Here is a 21,671-nt window from a genome sequence, read left to right as displayed (position 1 = left end):
GGTGTGTGCATGCATCTGTGAATGTGTGTGTGGTGTGTGCATGCATCTGTGCATGTGTGTGTATGTGTATGTGTATGTGTGTGTGTGTGGTATGAATAGATGTGTGTGGTGTGTGCATGCATCTGTGAATGTGTGTGTGTGGTGTGTGTATGCATCTGTGCATGTGTGTGTGTGTACGTGTGTGTGTGGTGTGAACAAATGTGTGTGGTATGTGCATGCATCTGTGAATGTGTGTGTGTGGTGTGTGTATGCATCTGTGCATGTGTGTGTATGTGTGTGTGTGTGGTGTGAACAAATGTGTGTGATGTGTGCATGCATCTGTGAATGTGTGTGTATGGTGTGTATATGCATCTGTTCGTGTGTGTATGTGTGTGTGTGGTGTGAACAAATGTGTGTGGTGTGTACATGCATCTGTGAATGTGTGTGTGGTGTGTGCACGCATCCGTGCATGTGTGTGTATGTGTGTGTGTATGTGCATGTGTTGTGTGCACAGATGTGTATGGTGTGTGCATGCATCTGTGCATGTGAGTGCGTGCACTAGTGTGTTTATGAGACAGGTGGGGAACCACAGTGAGTGTTAAAGGGAGACTTGCTTGGTGGTTGGAGTCTCCTTGTGGTCCCCCCTTGGCCTGACCTGCACACACACACACACACTGCCTCCAGGTGCCCTTTATCTGATGAAGTCTGGAGTCATGACAAGCTCTGTCCTGCTTCTCTGCCAGTCTTAATACCATCCATCATCTTGCACTGTCCACTTTCTTGAGAGAACATTTTTTTCTATTTCTCCAACTCTGTCCTCTGGATTCTGAGTTGTGCCAGTCAGAGGGAGGAGGGCCTGCCTTCCCTAATATTTGGGTGGGTTCTTGAGTGGCCCAGATGATCCAGCGTGCCCGAGGCCACATCTTGTACGGGCTCATTGTCCTCCTAGGAAGGCCTGCTTCAAGTCTAGGCTTTTGTGGCCTCCTTTTTCTCCAGTGGCCTAGTGACCTCTTCACTGTGACAGAAATGCCTCAACACTTCCCCTTTCTCAGGACAAGCATTCCGATTGCCCAGCATTATTGTGACACAAGTCTGATAAGATGCATCTATCAGTGGGTCAGTGGGAAGAAGACAGGCGCCGTGTACCACCTTCCAAGGAAGGCTTGTTTTTTCCTTTTAACGTTTCCACTATTTCTGCTGTGAGACATTTGATCACATTGCAGTTTTGTGGACATACATATACACACATGTAAATATACACATACACCCTCTAATTAAGTTAATAGCTTGGCATGACTTGGCTGTGTGTTTTCTGTCTGGGTTTTTATTTTCTTTCGCGTCTGGGAAGGTAGATACTTGCATCTTGTTAGAGTGTTCTCCATATCGATGTCGGAGTGGAGTGCATCTCAAATATTAACCACCGAGAAATCAAATAGGATCTCGAAGGTTCAGTGACCACACGTTACTAATTGGTCTGGAGAACTAAAATAGAAAGTATGTGAAAAGATTGCACGACAAAGTTGAAAGACTTACCCTTTCTTCCTTCCCTTCCCCTCCCTTTCCTTTTTCCTTTCTTTCCTTCCTAAAAAACCTTCCATGTTTGTTAGTGTGTTTGGCTCATGTTTAAAAAGCTTTAACCAAATTGAGAGCTAAATGCTTCCCCCCTTTTTTTCAGCCAAAAACCGTGGGATTGCAATCCCGGTCGATTTGGACAGCCAGGTCAACACGCTCTTCATGAAGAACCACTCGAGTACAGTGCAGAGAGCGGCCATGGGTTGGAGACTCTCGGCTCGCTCTGGACCTCGCTTCAAGGAAGCTCTTGGAGGGCCAGCATGGGATTACAGAAATATTATTGAAAAGTTGCAGGTACAATGAGAACATGAAGTGACATGAATATTTTCTGAATTCCGCATTCTTAGAGTGTGTCTCATATTACACTGTGGTTGAAAAGGTCAAATCTTGTTAGGGGTGAAGTGCTACTCTATGTTTCTCTGCCACCATCAGCCCTTAAATGAGTAGTTTCTGGAGTGATTGTCTTGGCTGACTTACTTTTTAATGAGTATATAATGTGATGTGCTCTGAGAATTTCTTAGTGCATAGTGGTCCTGATATAAAGATAATTATATTGATAATACTAAAATTAGTAAAAATAGCTTACTCTAAAAATACATGTAATAAGTTAAGTTTTCATAATATTGACTCAGTTTATCTTCCATTGTTCATTTATATCCCTTTGGTCAGAATGAGCCAATCCCTCTCTTCACCAGGTCCTTGTATGGTTTTTGCAAGTCTGTGTCCATGGTCTGGCCTGTACATTCAGTCACAGTGAGCACCTGGCCCATGGCTTTAATTTTCTGTGGCTTCCACCATAGGCAAGATGTTTTAAGCAATAGGAATTGATTCTGTTATAATTCTGGAGGTGGGAGATCTGGGTATCAGTGGGCATCTGGGTATCATGTGAGGTCTCCATTCCTGACTGTAGATACCTGGCTTCTCACCGGTATTTCCTCTGGACCAGTGTACACTTGTGTCCCAATTTCTGTTAGTTATGTGAATACCACTCAGTCATACAGGATTAAACTATTATGAACTCATTTTATCCTAGTGACGTACCAGGCCTTGTCTCCAGATAAGTCACGCGCTGACTATTCTGAGACAAGACTTTGACACAAAGACCTTGGGAGGTGACCAGATCTTAAGGGTGAACCTCATGAATGAGGTTACTTTTCTTATACTGTAGACTTAAGGCGGTGCATTTATTCTCTTTACCCCACGGGGACGCTGCAGCGTGGCCCATGTGTGCACCAGGAAATAGGCACCAAGCCTGCTGATTCCTTATTCTTGGATTCCTACCCCTGAGCTGTGAAAACTGAGCTCTGCCATCTGTAAGCTACTCAGCTCATAGCATTTGCTGTTGACCCTGGCGAGATATTTGGAATTCGCTGTAAGTGTGCTAGCAAATCTTGGGAGGCTTCTAGTGGAGGTGGCACAGGCTCTGCTCTTGCTGAGGACTGGAGTTGATTCCCAGCACTTAACCTTGGATGGCTCACCACATGTAACTCCAGATCCATGGGAAACCAACCCCTCTGGCCTCCATGGGCACCTGCACTCATGTGCGCGCACACACACACACACACACACAGATGCACACACATACACATGATTAAAAATAAAATATTTAAAAAATAAGGCAGCAACTGTAATGGGGAGAGGTAGATGGATTTGAGATGGGTTTTCTTGTAGGGCCAGGAACGGTAGATGGATGGATGAATTGTGGGGCAAAGGCAAGAGGAGTCAGGATTACCATGAGGTGGACGCAGTTGCACCACCTGCTAAGATATGAAGTAGTGGGAGGTTGAGGAGGAGTTGGAATTGGATATCTATCTGGAGAATTTTAAATTTGAGATGCCTATTCTAATACCTAAATGAGTCTGCCAGCCAGATAGCTAGGTGTTTGAGTCTGGAGTGGTATGGACAGATGTCTGTGCTGGGACTATCAATTTGAATGTTCTAGAGTGTATATAGTGGTGACAACCACAGCACTGAACGGGCAGTGTCAGCGAAGATGTAGCTGTAGCAGAAGAAGGATCCTAAGCAAGCAGGGCTTAGAGATGGAGGGGTCAGGACATCAGTGGAAAAGTTAAGTACGGTGTCACAGAAGCCAAGGGAAGGTGGCCATGTAAAGTTAAGTGTCACCATGTAGAGTGATACCACCCATGGCATGGTGAGGTGGAAGTGGAAGAGGTACCCCCCCACACACACACAGGAGAGAAAGGTGAGCTCACGACTCAGGCCCAGTTAGTAACAATAGGGGCTGGCATTTGAAACGAAGGGGGAGGTGTATGTCGGGAGATGTTCTTGCCACATGCTTTAAGTCTCCACAGCAAACCTAGGTGCTACTGGCATTCTGATGTCATGGGGGGCAATTCTGACTTACAGGGAAGAACGATTTCACCCCAGAACAGCCCACACGTCATTTATTCCATAACAGATAATCTAGCAGACCAGTTTTCATCAGATATAGTCCTTTCCGATGAGTATTCCCCTTTATATAATGCCCACACCCTCTTTATAGCATTTCCTTCTTTTTAATTGTACCTTCTCCTGGCTTTCAAGGTACCCACACTCGTGAGCCTATACCTCTCCCCTCATATATACAGAATTTAAAAATCTTTAAAACATGCAGACACTGGGAGAGATAGAGGAGAGAAGAAGAGGGAGAGAGGAAGGGAAAGGGGAGGGAGAGGGGAGAGAGGAGGGAGAGGGAGAAAATATGAATGAATGAAATCAGACTGTGCTGAAATATAAACAGGAAAAATTTGGTGTTGGGAAGCCAGAGTCCATCTTGTTTGAAGCTCCCACATCCCATGGCTTCCTGGTTAGCAAGCATTCTTCTGTGTGTCGCATCTTGAAAGGTGTTCATGTATGCCCTCTGTTCCTTGTCTTAGGATGTCGTGGCCTCTCTGGAACAGCAGTTCAGCCCCATGATGCAGGCCGAGTTCTCTGTGCTTGTGGATGTGCTGTACAGTCCGGAGCTACTGTTCCCAGAGGGAAGCGATGCCAGGATAAGATGTGGTGCCTTCATGTCCAAGTAAGTGGAGCCAGGCCGTGGGTCCTGCCGGGATGGAAGGAGCCAGGCCGAGGGGGAATTGCAGGGGGCAGGGCATGCTGGGATGGGAAGCCAGGCTCAGGTTGGTCCAGGATGGAGGAGAGAGGGTCTGCTTCCACCCTGCATGTGAGCAGGAAATCCAGAACACCTGTGATCCGTTCCAGAAGAGTCCACAGCACAAAGGATCTAGAGCATGGTAGTGTCTGGCATACATGGTTGCATAAATGAAATTTTAGATTGATTGAGGTGAGATAACGATTCACCCCTCAGTTACTTTGCTCCTCTAACATTCAGTGTCTGTATGTGGCTAGTATCTACCGGCCCGACACCACAGACAAAGGATGTTGCCGTTATCGTAGAGCCCTGTTGGACAGCAGAGGTCTAGGATGCGAGGGTGAGGGAGGAGTTGACTAAAGTAGCCCAAATCAAGCAGTTCTGATCCCTGCTGAAGGTGGGAGGCAGTCTGCCTTAGAGAAGCCAGAAGGAGAGATGTGGCGGGAATGGGGGGGGGTGTTGGCAGCGGGAATACATTACGGACCCCATACCAGGCAGAGGCAGGGTTGCCCCATTGACTTTAGTGGTTAAAGGCTTCTTCTGTGTTATTATAATTATTTTATGGCCAGAGGCTCAGATTCGCTGGTTTCTGCCCACCGCTTCCCATCTCTCCAAAGAGCCAAGAGTTCCACTGGCAATCAGAGCTGGAAATCTAGAACTCAATTTTATTACGAGCCATGCCAGGCCCTGGCACATCTGGGCACAGCACTCTAATGAAGCTGAGTTGGTGAATGTGGAGCTTCAGGCTGAATTAGTTCCCCCACTTCCTCCAGAGAATCTAACCCAGGATTCCTGCTGATGGATGGCTCTACAGGAGCGGGTGGGGGACAGCCTCGGGGAAAGGCATGGTGGGTGGGGGACAGCCTCGGGGAAGGGCATGGTGGGTGGGGGACAGCCTCGGGGAAGGGCATGGACTCAGCTTAGACACAGGTGGTGGGATGGGAGACTAGGTTAGCGTGGGCAGTCACTTGCCAGGCAGCTGGTTTGGGTCCACGTAAATCCTCATCACTCTTCTGAAGGAGAATCTGTGGTTTTTAGACACTGGATTTCAGGTCTATGTAGGCAAACGATAATATAAAAACATGACTCAGAAAAACTATAAAATGTGAAAATATTTCTGACACTTTGTTAGGGGACAGCATGCACACATGCCAGTGATCCCTGTGTTAGGCCTGTACCCAGGACTCTTTAGTACGGCATTCTGGCCTGTTCACTATTTATCATTTTGTGGGCCTGGCCGTCAGTATCACATCTCCTGTTTCTGTGCTGTCTCCTGGCCAGGTTCGCCTTCTTGGCTCCATCTCTCCCTGTTCCCTGAAATCTTCTAACTCAAGTGCTGACTCTTTGATGCCTTCTCTGATCAGGAGATCCCTGGAACAGAATAAAGATTTTTTTTTTGGTCCAGTTTACTGGCTTTTAAAAGTACCTCTGTGTAAATTTTAGTGGAACTTGTCATGTTGGATGGCTGTGTGCAGCCTGCAGCATGCTGGGACTCTGTCCTGATTCATTGGTGAGTTGCAGCACTCATGGGGGATGGGGGAGTGAGCTCAGATGTCTATCTCCAGATGTCCCCATTAGGATTGTGTAACTGGAAGCATGTTGTATCACCTGTCTGAACCCTCTTTCTCCTCAGAAAACTTAGTCTGATTCTGGCTTGTAGTGAGGACGAAGAGAGATTCCTTGGGAGTCTCTTCAGCTCTAACGGCTGAGAACATTAGCTGGGCACCAGCCAGAGGAAGTGGCTTCTCAGTTATATCTCATGGCCTTCATTCTGACAGGAGAATTATATCCCATAGTGCTCTTGCTGTGACACTGGACCCCATCATTTCCTTTAGGCTACATCATGCTGTTGTTCCTCTAGGGAGATGTGTCTCACAGGGTCATAAAGGACTAGTTTCTTAACAACGCAGTCTATGGGGACTGAGTTACACGTCCCGATCTAAACGTTTCTCTTGATGCTGAGTCTGGGACCGTTACACCCACAGTAACTCCAGTGCATGCTTCATCACAGTGGAAAAAAGAGCCCTGTTCTTGTCTGAATTGTAGCAATGATCAGCTGTCTTGATGCTACTCTCTTTCCCTGTAGTCACAGTGGCTGCTCACGTCTATCAAGCACTGGCACACAGGGTCACGGTACAGTGAGAAAGGGGGAGAAACTTGCTGTACTGTGGTATCACCTACATCCCTACATCCGTGGTGGAACAATTAATGTGGTATAATGCGTGGAATATAATAAATACGTGATGGTGCAGAGAATACTGTAAATCTCTTCATGCTAGCAAAGTGGATGGGAAGTGGGGGCATTAGCTTCCCTGTTTCTCAGAGTAACAGAGGCCGAACCTGAGAAGCACTGGCATGTATAAATATCTCAGCGAAATACATGTGCTGATGTATAGTTTTCAGACTTTTGACATTCTGTATCTGATTTACTTTGAGCCCCCAGTACTGTTCCCCTCCCTGCCCCAGGTAGCATATTGACATTATGTATCCAATTTGCTTTGAGCCTTCAAAATATTCCCCCCCCCAGGTAGCATATTATATATATTTTGGTGAGAAAAATTGGTGTCCTTTTTAAGGTTTAATGTTTTGCTTTCAGGCTGATTAATCACACAAAGAAACTGATGGAGAAAGAAGAAAAGCTGTGCATTAAGATTCTCCAGACATTGCGGGAGATGCTGGAGAAGAAAGACAGCTTCATGGAAGAGGTAGCCTTTAGTTTTTACTATTTCAAAATATTTTTTTTTTTTTTTTTTTTTTTTAGCATTTGAAATAAAGTAACATTTCCACAATGCCGTATCTATGGATTGCAGCTCGCTGTTGTGCAAACACTTCTTATTGGTTGAATAACACCTAGGTGTTATTCCTGTTGGCCACGTCATTGCCGTTTTATGGCATTTATTTACCTTCATGTTTGGTGCTGAGCTCAGATTGCAGCAGATCGGGCATTTCTCTCATTCACTGTGCTGCAGTCTGTCTCAGAAGTGCACGTCGTCTTCTTGGATGGAGTATTGGGCTGAAAGGCCTCCTTTGTGGTCCTGGGAATCAAACCCAGGCCCTGTGTGTGCAAGTGCTCTACCACCAAGCTGCATGCCTGAATCACCAAGTGACCTTCTGAGGTGATGGGTGATTGAGGGTGTGTTGTTTAGCACCAGCCTGTAGAGAATGACTGTACATGCTGCCATGTGTTTTTAAATTATAATTACATGTTTATGTTATTTTTGTTATATTAATGCCAAGTATCGTAAGGTAATACTGTCCCTTTAAATAAAGGGAATAGTTGGTTTCTATTCTCAGCTGTATTAATGAATGCAAGTTGATATTTATAGAAATATCAACTTATAGATTGCCAGTCAGTCATTAAAATGGACAGCTCAGGTGCTCATTAAAGTGGTAGCTAGCAGCGTTTTGATAACTGTGGTGATAGGTGTAAATAAGAATCTTGAGAAGTTTTTCCTTCTTTTATTTCCCCTTTTCTGTTTCAAAGCCAGTTACCTATTCTTTTATGCATCAAGAAAATTTTGTACAGAAGTGCCTCAGCATATTTGTGGAATATTTCCAAAAATGCTAATTGTCTGATATTTTAAAATGGCAAAGGTTTAATTTTTGTTAGTGGATACATATGCTTTTTAGTTCCAGAAAGCCTGCTGTGATTGGATTTTTTTTCCCTTTGCATGCCCTGTTAAAAAAAAGAAATGGAATGGAAAATTGGTTGTCAGTAGGAAGGACTTTACTCCAAAGTCCTGCCTAGAGGGGGTTGGTGACATGGCTGTGTTTAAAGTTCTTGTAAGTTCGGCTCCCAGAACCAATGTGAAAAGCCGGACAGGATGGCAAACGCTTGTAATCCCAGAGCTGTGGAAGAGTTGTAGAAGCAGAGTACCCTGGGTCCTGAGGTAACCTGGCCTACTGGGTGAGCTCCAGACCAAGGAGAGACTGTCTGGAGACAGGAGCAAGACTGCACGCGTATGCACATACCCTGTTAGATTTAACAATTTGCTTTACTAATCAAATGCCCTCTGCTTTAGTTCCACTGTCTAAGCTGGGCAACAAATCATTAAAATAAATGTTGTCAGTGTCATTTTAGCAAGTGGTGTGTATGTGTGTGTGTGTGTGTGTGTGCGTGTGTGTGTGTGGTGTGTGTGTGTGGTGTGTGTACGGTGTGTGTTTATGTGTGTGTGTGTATGGTGTGTGTTTATGTGTGTGTGTATGGTGTGTGTTTATGTGTGTGTGTGTATATGTGTGTATGTGTGTGGTATGTGTGTATGTGTGTGTGTGTATGTGTGTGTATATGTGTATGTGTGTATGGTGTGTGTGTATGTGTGTGGTGTGTGTGTGTGTATGGTGTGTGTGTATGTGTGTGTGTGGTGTGTGTACGGTGTATGTTTATGTGTGTGTGTGGTGTGTGTATGGTGTGTGTTTATGTGTGTGTGTGTATGGTGTGTGTTTATGTGTGTGTATGTATATGTGTGTATGTGTGTGGTATGTGTGTATGTGTGTATGTGTGTGTGTATGTGTGTATGTGTGTATGGTGTGTGTGTATGTGTGTGGTGTGTTTTGGTTTTATGGTTTTTTTGTTTGTTTGTTTTTGTTTTTTACATAAGTAAGATTGAAGCAAACCTTACAGACTTTAGTGTAAGTTATGGATCTCTTGCAGCTGTTCTCACGTGACCCTTCAGTGCAGTACTGCCTATTAGCTGATTTCCCGGGTGCCTTAGGTCCCCCAGCAGAACAATTTGATCAACATAATCTTTCTGACAAGCCTTCCAATTTGACACAACAGATTGATACCAAATGTTCTAAAGGAAAGGAAGAAGAACATGGGGATCGTGCTCTCAGTAGTTGAGAGTGTTGTAGTGTCTTCCAAGCTGCGCCATCTGAAGTTAGCCATTCATTCTCCCTACCCGCTCCTACTCACTGAAGTAGTTCAGCCTCCCTCTTTTCCTGCCTCCCTCCCTCTCCCTCCCTCCCTCCCTGTCTCCCTTCTTTCTTTCCTTTCTTCCATCTAGAAAACTCTAATGGTTCACACACATTCAAACTTGTATGTATACATTCATGCCTACCACACACATTAAAATAATAGTAAAACCAATAATAATGGAATGTGGAGGCTGGAGAGATGACTGTGGTTAAGAACACTGACCACTCTCCAGAAGACCCCGGTTCGCTTCCCAGCATTCACAGGACAGCTCACACTGTCTGGAACTGAAGGAGATCTGACACTGTTTTCCAGCTTCTGAGGGCGTCAGGCACACACATGGTCAAAGACACACATACGAAAAACAACCATGCAAACATGAAAGGAAAGAAGAGAAGAGACAACAGAAGAAAAGAAAAGAAAGGGAAAGGAAAGGAAAGGAGAGGATGTGACACCTGCCTCGGTTTGGCACACTGATAAAACACTGACCCAAAAGGAACCTGGGTGAAGGAAGGGATTGGCTCACAGGTCACCATCCACCACTGAGGAATGCCAAGGCAGGGGCCAGAAGTAGAGATTACGGAGGGACGCTGTCTACTGCCTAGCTCCTGCTGGCTTTCACAGCTAGCTGCCTTTGTTATACAGTCTTGTCTGCTTGCCAAGGGATGGTATTCCTATACTGGCCTTCCCTGTCAATTAGCAATCAAGAAAATGCCCCAAAGATACCCACAGGCTGATCTGGTGGACGGAATTCTTCAGTTGATGGCCTCTCTTCCCAGGTGTGCCAAGTTAACAGCCAGGATTGGCCATCAGAGCACTTCAGACAAGCAGAGAATCAGATAACCCTCTACAAAAACAGTAAAGAGGTGTGTGTGTGTGTGTGTGTGTGTGTGTGTGTGTGTGTAAATGTGCAAGGGAACATTGGCAGAGGGATTAGTGAGTGTCAGAGTTGTTATCTTGCTAATTACCATGGCTACTAAGAACAAAATAAGACAGAAATATAAGTGTGAGACTCTTAGCTTAAGTCAGCTTCTGGGTGCTTTAGAGGCAGTTGACTCCCTGTTCCCAGTTCAAATGTCTGTCTCCAGACAGCACTGAGTGCCCTGTGTGTGCACAGGCTTCTTAAAAACTTGGTGCTTAATGATCTTTGCCTGTGGATGGGGGTGGCTCAGACTTGTGTGAACTGGTGCTGGGTGTTGGGTAACATGCTGGGCAGCGTGACTCTTCTGCCAGTCACTAGGGGTCTTAGGAGAAGCATGGGTGACTCTTCTGCCAGTCACTAGGGGTCTTAGGAGAAGCGTGGGTTTCAGTAGTGGGACAACAGGCAGTGTTTGACGATGTCTTACTTCCCCTTTCACTCATACCTTACTGTCATAAAATGGTACAAACTTACCATCGTTCAGATTTGGAGGTCAAAGGTTAAAATCAGATCAACATGTCGGCAGAGGTATATTCCATCTGGAGGCTGTGGGGGCCATATTTATTTCCTAGTCTTGTGTGTTTCTTGAGGCCTCCTGCATGCCTTGGCTCATGTACCCTGTCTTAGTTAGGGTTTCTGTTGCTATGAAGAGACACCATGACCATGGCAATTCTTACAAAGGATACATTTAATTGGGGCTGGCTTACAGGTTCTGAGGTTCTGTAACATCATGGCAGGAATCATGGCAGCGTGCAGACAGACGTGACACCAGAGAAGCAGCCAAGAGTTCTATATCTGAATCAGAAGGCAGCGGGAAGGGGGGGAGAGGAGGGGAAGGGGGAGAGCGAGAGCCAGAAAGCCTAGCTTGAACATTTGAAACCCCAAAGCCCACAACCAGTGACACACTTCCTCTAACAAGGCAACATCTCTTAATGACAGTTCCTAAAATTCAAATATGAGCCATTCTCATTCAAACCACCACAGGCTCTTCTTTCTTCAAATCCCATTCATGAAAGCCTTCCCAGTCACTCTCCTTTCTCTTTCTTCTTGTTCCTCCCCACTCTTTGAATGGGTAATCCTTCTATGTGAGACTTGTCTCCCTCTTAGAAGACCTCTGGTTACACTGAAACAACTTGAGAAACCTGGTATAACACCTGCCCCTTGCTGAGATCTTTAATTTAATCTCACTTTTATATGTAAAGTGCCTCACCCACAGGTTCTTTAGCTAGAGCTATCTCAAGTCATGGGCATGTTTGGGCTGGGCATTTATCTAGCCTACTAGTATAATGTGCCTGTGCACACACATGGGTGTCACTCAGGGGGACAACACATCTTTGTTTTGTGTGTTGAAGGGTTCATAGGTTCAAATCTGAATGGAGACTTCTTTGAGATGGTCAGGGGCCAGAAAGAGCCCTGTAGACTGGGGCCCATAGGGGTGGGGTAGCGTGCAGCGAGTGTCAAGTCAGGAGCCAAGACGGGTAGGCTGGAGTGCAGGCTCTCTTCTCGTTCTTCCTCAGTACCACAGAGAAAATATTGCTACCTATGAACCTGGGAGAGTATTAAATAAAACAACGTGCATAAAGGATTAAGAAATGGGGCTGATGGACACTAAGCTAGTTACTATTGCCTTTGAAACCCAATGCTGAAAACTGAACTAACCCTAACCCTAACCCTAACCCTAACCCTAACCCTAACCCTGTCATGCAGTTCAGAACACCAAAATGATTGTCAAATGAACTAAAAACACTGGTGGCTTTTGTCAATGTTTTCTTTTCACTTGCTGGGGCTTGTGGGGCTATAGACGCCGTGAGTTTGGTCTAATCGCTGTCGTGATTCTTACCGGAAATACTTGAAGCCTTCACACTTTGGTGGTGTGCTCTCTCATTTCAAAATCTGAGATGGTAACTTCCTCGGCCTGGCTAGAGTTCTAAATCATTAGAGATATAGGACTGGAAGGTCCTAATGAAAATCTCACCTGTGCTCAGAGACTGAGCACCAGCCACCATCTTCACAAGGCTGCTGACACGGTAACCCGGTTAGAGAAGCCACAAGCCCAAACTGAGGAAAAGCAAACCAAAGCCAAAGACAGAGGCAAGAACACGCAGATGAATGTATTACTGAGTTACTGCCGTAATCATTTCTACTTAAGGCTGACACAGACTTTTCCAGAACACTCTACATGATCACTTTGGCTTCAGTTTGTTCTGGTTTTTAGCTAACTAACTAAAACTAATTAACTAACTAACTAGATTCAGGGGCTTACTTTGTAGCTCTGGCTGTGCTGGAACTCCATATGTAGACCTGATAGGCTGGAATCTACAGAGATCTGCCTGCTTCTGTCTCTGCCCTCCAAGTGCTGGCATTAAAGACATGGGACAGCACACCCAGCCTTGCTCTTTTTCATAATCATTGTGGCATTTATGGTGTTGGTGTTTGTCTGATTTGGGGCCTTGCTCTAGGATTCCTTAAGAATGGTCCTTTTGGTGTGTGCTGCCAGTTTAAAGAAACTAGGAGCCTGTCAAGGGTGAGACGGACTCGTCACCTAAGCTTCATCCCTGCATCCCCGCCTCCTCAGAGCTGAGATCCAACAAAGTCCTGTAGGCCCTTCTACCTCCCCTTCCTGTCTCTACTCACATGCCACACCCTCTTGGGCTACTTGAAGGCAGACTTGATCTTTACTGCTAAGCTTCCAGTGTTTAGCACTTTGCTGTGCACACACAGCCATTGCTCATTGATGGCTTTCACAGTGTCAATGTAAGGTTGACAGCAGCCTTTGCTGCTCTAGCAGAGGAGTGGATGCTTGAGGTAGCCCTTGAAATCCTTCTTTGCATATCTTTGTGCCCCTACACGGGGCAGGTTTCTCACACCTCACACGTCTGCAAAGCTGCCGAGACCTTTAGCACAGGAGGCCACTCAGCTGACAGAACAAGCATGGTCTGAAGGACTGCCAGGAGGATGCTTCTGTTTCAACCCCTCCTCCCAGCCTTGTGGTGAGCCTGGGAAGAATGCTAGAGACTCAGCTAGCCACCAGAGAGGACACACCCTGGAGGCTTTGAGCAAGCCAAGGGCTGGCTGCAGCAGCCCTAAGTGCTGATCCCAACAGTGTCAGAACCCCACAGCAGGACACTGGGTAGATCTGGTGATGCAACTGTTTGGAGAAGGAACAGGACCACTGAAGAGTGGTCTAAGCATGGCTGGATCTCTTTGAGGATGGGACCGATCAGAGCCAAGTGAACCCACACCAAAACCTTGTTGTTACTTTGTTTCACCTTGTTACTTTGTTCTCCGGATGTTACCAATGTCTGTATCTAGAGGAGCTGTCCGCAAGGTAACATGCTATCTGCATTCACTCAGATGTGGAGGCTTCCAGAGCCTCCTAATCCTCATCTTATGACTAAAAAGAATGGCAGGGGAAGAAGTGTTCTGGTATGTGGCTCGTGCCTCCAAGCAGGCAGATTGTGAACACAAATCCCAGGTTTCTCCGGCTTCTTTCTACTGCGTTACGTTGTGAGTCAGGAATTAAGTAGTGCTGTCAAACACACGCCACTTACATTCCATCTCATTTGGTCAAGTTCGGGCTGCAGAGTCATTTTTCTGCCTCTATTTTTATTTATTACCACAGGTAGTTCATTTAAAAAGTGCTGCAAGGAATGGCTGTCCCAGAAGGCTAAAGCTAGCCCAAGATAAAGCGATTAGCTTCTGAGACCATGAAATTCCAGTCTCTCCACAGTACTGAAATTCCAATTTATCCATCAGTCTGCAGACAGAAGTTCTTCCGGGACGCTTTTGTTCACAGCCAGACACAGATTCTTCTCAAGAATTTTCATTTACACCGTAATTCATTTAAACCATGTAACAATCAAATCACAGAGAAATCACCACAGAAAAGTTACCAGATGTTGGAGTTTACGCAGCAAAGCACAGTGGAGCGAGACCAGATCTCAGCCCATATAGCCACAGAGTCTACAGTGAGAGTCCGTGTTCCTGTGTGGGGCTACCTCTCGTTGCGTTGAGACATCAGCCACAGAGCTGTAGAAACCCTGCATGGGGCTGTGGAGGAAGAGAGAGCTTTTTTTGTTAAAGCAGTGTAGACCACAGACCACATTTCGTCTGTGTTTAATGGTTTTTTAAACGTTTATCACGTACCGAGACCCTCGGCATCACACCGGCTTGGTTCCTGCCTCTTGCACCGGGAGCCCAAGACTCTGAAGCCTTTCTGGGTACTTCCTCCTATAAGCAAGACAACACCAACAGCTTGAGTGTTTGCGGCTCAGTTTTCCACAGTTGTTAGCTTCTGTCTGAGTTGTTAATTATGATTCAAACCTCAGACTCCACTCCTTACATAAGCACAGCCTGGGAAAGACAAAAGAAATGTGATGGGCACATAGCAAGGTGGCTTGGAATGAGGAGCCCAGGGTAATGCGTCTGGTGAGGCCTCGGAATGATTTGGATTGGGGAGAGGGGTGGGGAGGCTAAGGGTACTAACAGAAATGTATACTTAAGTGATTTCCATCTGAAATATCAAGCTGACTTCATGTTCTCTTGCCTGTCAGAGTATAGCCAAGGGGTGGGAGGGAGGCTGTTGGTCCCATAGCAAGCAATAACTTCCCACGTTGCCAGTGTGGGGTTGCTTTAGCAATATACTAACCTCCCAGGCTGGGGAACCATACTTGGCTTATGGGTGGTAACTTAGCATGCACTAAGACACGAGACAAACATGGTGGGATGCAAAGTGGTAAGGGAGGGCAACGAGGACTTCTTGACTTTCAGGGGTGGGAAGCATTGTGAGGGTCTGGGTTGAAGAAAGGGAGGGAATGTGACAGGGGTTGACTCTAAGGCAGTGAGGAGCCATGGCCTCTGGTTTCCCTTTTGGTTCAGGGGGAGGTCTGGGGGATGGGGTGCATGTAGCCATTGATTCATGAAAAGCATAGGTTGTGACTTATGGAGAATTCGTGAACTCTTAGGCGGAGTCAAGATGAAATTTCTGCCTCCCAGGCTCGGTGTCTTACTTCTGGCTAGGACAACCCTGACAGCAGTTTCACTGCTCTTACCAGTCAGCCATCAGTGCAAACCTCGAACCCTGTAGAGCCACGCTCCCTGGGCAGCCTTTGTTTCCATAGGCTTTGCTCCCTGTCTCCCACGTTCCTCTTCTCTCCCTCTGCAGTCTGTGTCCTTTCCCTTTTCCCGAGAGATCTCTTTTCCCCAGGCCTTCAATGAATATCTGCTCACTTCCCCCTCATCCTTCGAGTCAGGAGCTGCATGTGTGTGTGCTTTTCCACGGCTACCTCAGGGCTGAATCCTCTCCTATTTTGAAATCCTACCACTTCGTGAGCTGAAGGCTTTGGACTACATCATCCTGACACCTGCCAATATTCCCTCCTTCCCCTCTCCATCCAGCCGACCTGATCCTATGCATATCTAGTGCCACAGGCCTGGCACCCACTAAGAACAGGGGGTTCCCTCTGTGCCACTCTGCAGCTAGCACTCTAGCCTCTCAGTTCTTGACCTTCGCCCCTTCAGTGGCCTTTCTGCTCTGTCACCCTTCTTGAGACCCCCTAGAAGTTTGCAGTTCTGGGAGCTACTGACTTTATGCAGCCTCTAACCTAGGAATCCCAACACACAGACCTTCACCCTGCTGTCCGCTCCCTTTGCTTTCAGCTGTGTCCGGTTTGGCCGTCCCTGTAATTACTCAGAACTTCAGATCCCTCTCACTTCCCACCCTCTCAGGTCACTCATCCTAGCGTATGTTAGCCTCAGAGTTAATAGTCCACCAGTGAGCAGCTGAGAAGACTAGCCATCATTCCTAAGGCAACTGGGTGTAAAGGAGGTAGGGTTACTTCTAAAGTGTTGGAATATTGTTGACAAAATATGAGGCAGGAGATGTGAGATGGGCTATAAGAACAACGCAACAGACTTCCCTGGGCAGCTTCAGCAGATGGACTCTTCCAGATGAAGTCATCTGGCTGGCTTTCTATCTGCATCTTACCTAGATGTGCGTGCCACCTCTTTCTGCATAAAGCTAGAATTTTGAAAGTTCCCTTTCAAGATAGTGTCTGCTTCGTTGTGAACGTGGGCACTGTGTGATCTCCAAGAGTGAAGTGGCTGAGGGATCCTGAGGCTGAGGACATATGGGCGACAGTCTGCTGCTTCTTAGCGTCTGCGCCTCCTAACAAGACATCTGCTAGGCTCTCCCACCTCGGATCGCGTGCTGTGGCTTGCCAATTGTTTTCATAAATATTAATCTCTGAGATCTCAACTGACAGACAAGTTGTTCTCTTGGGTTCTTTTCTTATTTTCACACTCCATGTTTGAATGATTCTACTGCATTACAGTGAAAACTTTTTTTTTTTTTTTAAATACAATGTTTATATTTACAAAACCCGGGCTATAGGCTATAGAATGCTTAAAGACAAAATGTGACTTTTCCCTTTACATTGGAATTTTCCTTCTTTCATCGTTTTAACTAAGCATGTTGTCTTCAGAACAATGCTCTTGTATTGGTTTGTGAAGAATGTGATTCACTTCATCCTTCACAAGTACCTCAGGAAGGCGTTGAGGGCTTGGTTGGTAGAGGTAATTCTGTCCTTCTCTCAAAGGATAAATGCATACGTCCTAGTCCAAAAACATGAGTTTTAAACTTGAATCATGATTACGGACTGTGAATAGTTCAGACGGTCTATTGTGTGTTGTAGTTTGTGAACAGTCACAACAGACTGTGTGCTTGAATCAGTGTTCTCCAGCAGGTGGCGCTCATGAGCGAGGTGGTGGAAATGAGGTCGAATCTCATTGGTGGAAGAGAGATTTTGTAGTCTGGCCCCATTTCTTGTCCTGTGCGGGTGACTGCAGATATCATGCGACCTGATGCTTTTCATTCTTGCCATTGCCTTGTGGTCCTCTTTCCTTCAAGTTACTTCCTGTCAGCTCCGCAGCAAAAGGAAAAGTCACTAAAATATACATTAGCTTAATACAGAACTTCCAATCCATGAGATAACTGTATAAGCCTCTATGGCGATCGGCACGCCCTCCACCTGCACTGTTATTTTGAGTGGCTGGCAGCTGTACTGGGCATATGTAGCTCCATAGTCTCTCCGCAGCTCAGATTTTAAGCCACATGCTGCTGCTGCGTTTCGGTTTTTATCATGTGGCACTCCTATTTAACTGTTTCCTCTGGAGGCCAGTGTTCGGAGCATTCTAAACGGCCACAATTATTGTGAGATAATAAAATCATTTTAATCTCAAGAATGGAAGGTATTGCACGTAGGTGCTTGATCTGAACAGTAGTCGTCAGGGAGGTGGTGTCTCCTGTGATGCTGATGATAGGAAACAGCAGTTGACAGAATCTGAAGGGACACTGTGTGGTGCTATTGCTGTGTGGTCCTACTGCTGGGTTAGACATTCTCCTTAGTCAGCCACCTGCTAGGCCCTGGGCTCAACCGGTCGACTCTCTTCTTCCAGGGCATATTTAAGGCTCCCTAAACCCCTCCCCCACATGTGTGTCACAGCATGGATATGTGGAGGTCAGAGGACAACCTCTGCCGTTGTCAGGGGCCGGGCCTCTGTGTCCTCTCCTGTGTTCCTGCTTAGCTTCTTGCTTGTCACAGCCCAGGGCTATCTAAGCTTCTATCAAGCTGGCTTGTGGGCACTTTTTATTGCTAATTGATTTAGGAGGACCAGCCTACTATGGGCAGAGGGTCCTGGACTAAGAGAGGTAGCTGAGCTGGATCGAGAGAGAAACAACCAGCCAACGGCAACCCCATAGTCCCTGATTTGGTTCTTGCTTCTTGTTCCTGACTCACATTCCTCACCTGACTCACTTCCTCTCCTGACTTCTTTCACTGGTGGCCTGTGACCTGGAAGTGTAAGCTGACATAAGCCCTTCCTCCCCTAGGACCTTTCGTCACAGCAACAGAGAACCAAGCCAGGGCAGCTGCTCTGCTAATATGCCAGACTCTCTGGCCCCGAGCTTCCGGGGACTCTGCTGTGTACACCCCTATCCCCAGCATAGGATGCTGGGATTGCAGGCATGTGCCGCCACACCCAGCTTTACATCGGTTCTGGGGATCTGAACTCAGATCTTCCCGCTTGCACCATAAGCCCTTCATCTGCTGAGCCATCTCCTCAGCCCAACATTTATCATCTTGAGGAGAGATCTTCATGAGAGATTTGCACTCTGGCTCATCTCTTCACTCCTTCATTCTGGATTTTAAGGGCAGAATACCACACTAAGGGAGATGGCCTGCAAACAGTGTAGCTCAGGGTCTACATGACAGAGTCGGATGGGCTTAGGGCCTCACTCGGCTCTGAGGCACACCAGTGAGCTCCTTTCCTTTCCTTTGTCTTCTGTTTTCTGGCAGTCAGGCAGTGTCCCTGTGGTGTTTGCATGCCAGCTGATGTCGCCAGGCTTGTTCTCTGGAAAGAGTGTCCTGGTGGCCCTTATGGGGCAAGAAGGGTGTCACACACACTGGAAGCCACACCATGGTTGGCTCGGATGCTGAGGGAATGAATGTTTCACCCCAGAGGTCCCGCTCCATGTCAGCTAGCCAGACCGGAGGCTGGGAGGATCGGTGGGTTGACTGGTGTCCTCTGGCTGGTCACTAGGAACCAAGAGGAGGACCATTTGGATGGGAGAGTCTGGCCTCAGCCGTGTGGTATTGGACAGTTGCTTGGTGCAATATGTGCAGGACTGAAACAGTCCCCTCCATAATAATTCATAGCATCTGTCATACGGAGACCTGCAGAGGGAGGAGCCTGGGCAACGTGAATTTATTTTCTCGTAGCTCCAGAAATAAGAAGGCGGCACTGATGAGACAGCTTCTTCTGAGGGTCTGGTCATGGAGGAGAGATCTGCGTCAGGCTTCCCTGGTGGGCTCGCAGGTGGCTGTCATGTCCCCTTGGCTCTTCAACCATCTTGACTTCGCACATATGCTTACCCAAATTTTCTCCTAGCTTGACATTAGTGGCACAGAACTAAGACCAACCCAGTGGCCGCATATTAATTTAATGGCCCCTTCAAGGATGCTTTGTTCATTCAGAGCTGGAGAATGGGGGTTGGGGCAGCAGGACTTCCCTGAGATTGTGGATGGAAGACGCTCAGGCTGACACAGTTTCATTCTCTGATCAGCCCACTGCGGGCCATGTGTGAACGCTTCCTGCCTGCTTCTCGTGAGCTTGCTGTGCAGGGGGCAGCCACACTGGGGACAGCGGGTCTTTGGCATACACCACAGAATTAGGAAGGCGTTTCGAAGCATGGTTTCCTAAACACGTTCAAACCAACAAAAGAGCTGTCTGACAGAAGTGTTTAATGACAGTGAGACCTCTGTGTGTGGATGTTTGAGCAGAAAGTTGGATTGTGTAGAAAGAGCTACTGTGTAGAAAAAAAGCAATGTGGGAATTGGAAAATCCATAGAATCGTTAAATTTTTCATGGTCAATTTTAGTCCAGTGATGACTCTGCAGTATGCAGTCCCTCCAGTTTTTATTGAGTAATTTTAATGGTTGATGTTCTTTGGTATTTAGCAATTCTCCTGGCATATCCTTTCATCAGCCTGGTCCCTTTCATAGTAAAATGTATTTCTAAATACTTGGTCCCGGATTAGAACCTGGGCTAGGATGTGTGGGAATATGAGGCCTGGATTTGATCCTCAGAAATGCAAAACAAACAGACAACACCCTTCATTGAAAACTGTACCTTGTTGAGGAGTAGGCTCCTGTCTCAGTTAGGGTTTTACTGCTGTGAACAGACACCATGACCAAGGCAACTCTCATACAGACAACATTTAATTGGGGCTAGCTTACAGGTTCAGAGGTTCAGTCCATTATCATCAAGGCAGGAACATGGCAGCATCCAGGCAGACGTGGTGCAGGAGGAGCTGAGAGTTCTACATCTTCATCTGAAGGCTGCTAGTAGAAGACTGGCTTCCAGGCAGCTAGGATGAGGGTCTTAAAGCCCACATCCACAGTGATATACCTACTCCAACAAGGCCACACCCACTCTAGCAAGGCTGCACCTACTCCAACAAGGCTACACCTACCCCAACAAGGCCACACCTACTCTAACAAGGCTTTACCTCCTAGAAGTGCCACTCCCTGGGCTGAGCATATGTAAATCATCACAGCTTACATTCTTTACAAAACTTACATTCTGTAAGTTTTCATAAATCACAGATGATTTTGCTATTCATTCTGGAAAGTGCCAGTCTTTTAAAGGTTGGTAGTTGCTTCTAAGATGCATATAAAGCAGGTGTTAGGGAACAATAGTTTTAGCCCAAGTGACTGATACATTTGGGTCTCAATGTGTTACTCCTTATGCCCATCTATGAGAAATAAAAGTGAGAGAGTAAATTCTCATCGTTTTAATGAAGAATGTGACCCATGCCAGTGTTTCATGAACATCTTGGTTTCTGCACTTACCACATCTTACAGCAGCATCTTACTGCACTTACCACATCTTACAGCAGCATCTTACTGCACTCACCACATCTTACAGCAGCATCTTACTGCACTCACCACATCTTACAGCAGCATCTTACTGCACTCACCACATCTTACAGCAGCATCTTACTGCACTCACCACATCTTACAGCAGCATCTTACTGCACTCACCACATCTTACAGCAGCATCTTACTGCACTTACCACATCTTACAGCAGCATCTTACTGCACTTACCACATCTTACAGCAGCGTCTTACTCTCTTAGGAGTCAGTTATATTTTAAACAAGCTTGCTCATCCCTGTAAGAGAGGAACAGGCAATCAGAATCAAGAAAATGCAACTTGAAACCTGACCTGGTGTCGTAGTCTTGTAATCCCAGATAGTCAGAAGGCTGAGGCAGGAGGATTATAAGATCAAAATCTGCCTGAGTTCCAAGGACAGCCTGGGCAACTTCAAAATGAAGAGTAAAAGGAGGCCTGGTGGTGGAGCTTAGAGGTGGAGGGCTTGCCCAACATGTTTCAGACCCTGAGTTTAACCACCAGAGCCTCTGATGCATGCATGAATGAGTGAGTGAATGAATGACTGAGCAAAACTTGAAGGCATGAGCAGAGCAAGCCACTGCCCTCCAGTAGGTACTGACATAACTGCCCGACCATTGCTGCTGGTGTCTGTTTCCTGGCTGGTATCATCTCCCCCTGAGGTTTCAGGGTTCACTGCTGTGCTGTGACACAGGAAGAAGGAATCTCTGCTGTTCTGATAGATGTGTG

The 21,671-nt window shown here is 46.5% G+C and overlaps 1 protein-coding gene across 1 annotated transcript in view; it reads left to right on the top strand.

Annotated features, from left to right (window-relative positions):
- The window catches only part of Itpr2 (inositol 1,4,5-trisphosphate receptor type 2), a 421,140-nt gene that overhangs the window by 224,303 nt on the left and 175,166 nt on the right, over window positions 1-21,671 (top strand). The window contains exons 35-37 of the mRNA XM_031383897.1: window positions 1,655-1,845; window positions 4,428-4,570; window positions 7,239-7,347. Coding sequence (XP_031239757.1) covers window positions 1,655-1,845; window positions 4,428-4,570; window positions 7,239-7,347 — 443 coding nt within the window. The remainder of the gene's footprint in view (window positions 1-1,654; window positions 1,846-4,427; window positions 4,571-7,238; window positions 7,348-21,671) is intronic.

Source organism: Mastomys coucha, unplaced genomic scaffold, assembly GCF_008632895.1.
Source record: "Mastomys coucha isolate ucsf_1 unplaced genomic scaffold, UCSF_Mcou_1 pScaffold20, whole genome shotgun sequence".
Taxonomy (NCBI): Eukaryota; Metazoa; Chordata; class Mammalia; order Rodentia; family Muridae; genus Mastomys; species Mastomys coucha.
Note: the sequence above shows the minus strand (reverse complement) of the source record. Positions and strands in the feature narration are given on the sequence as shown.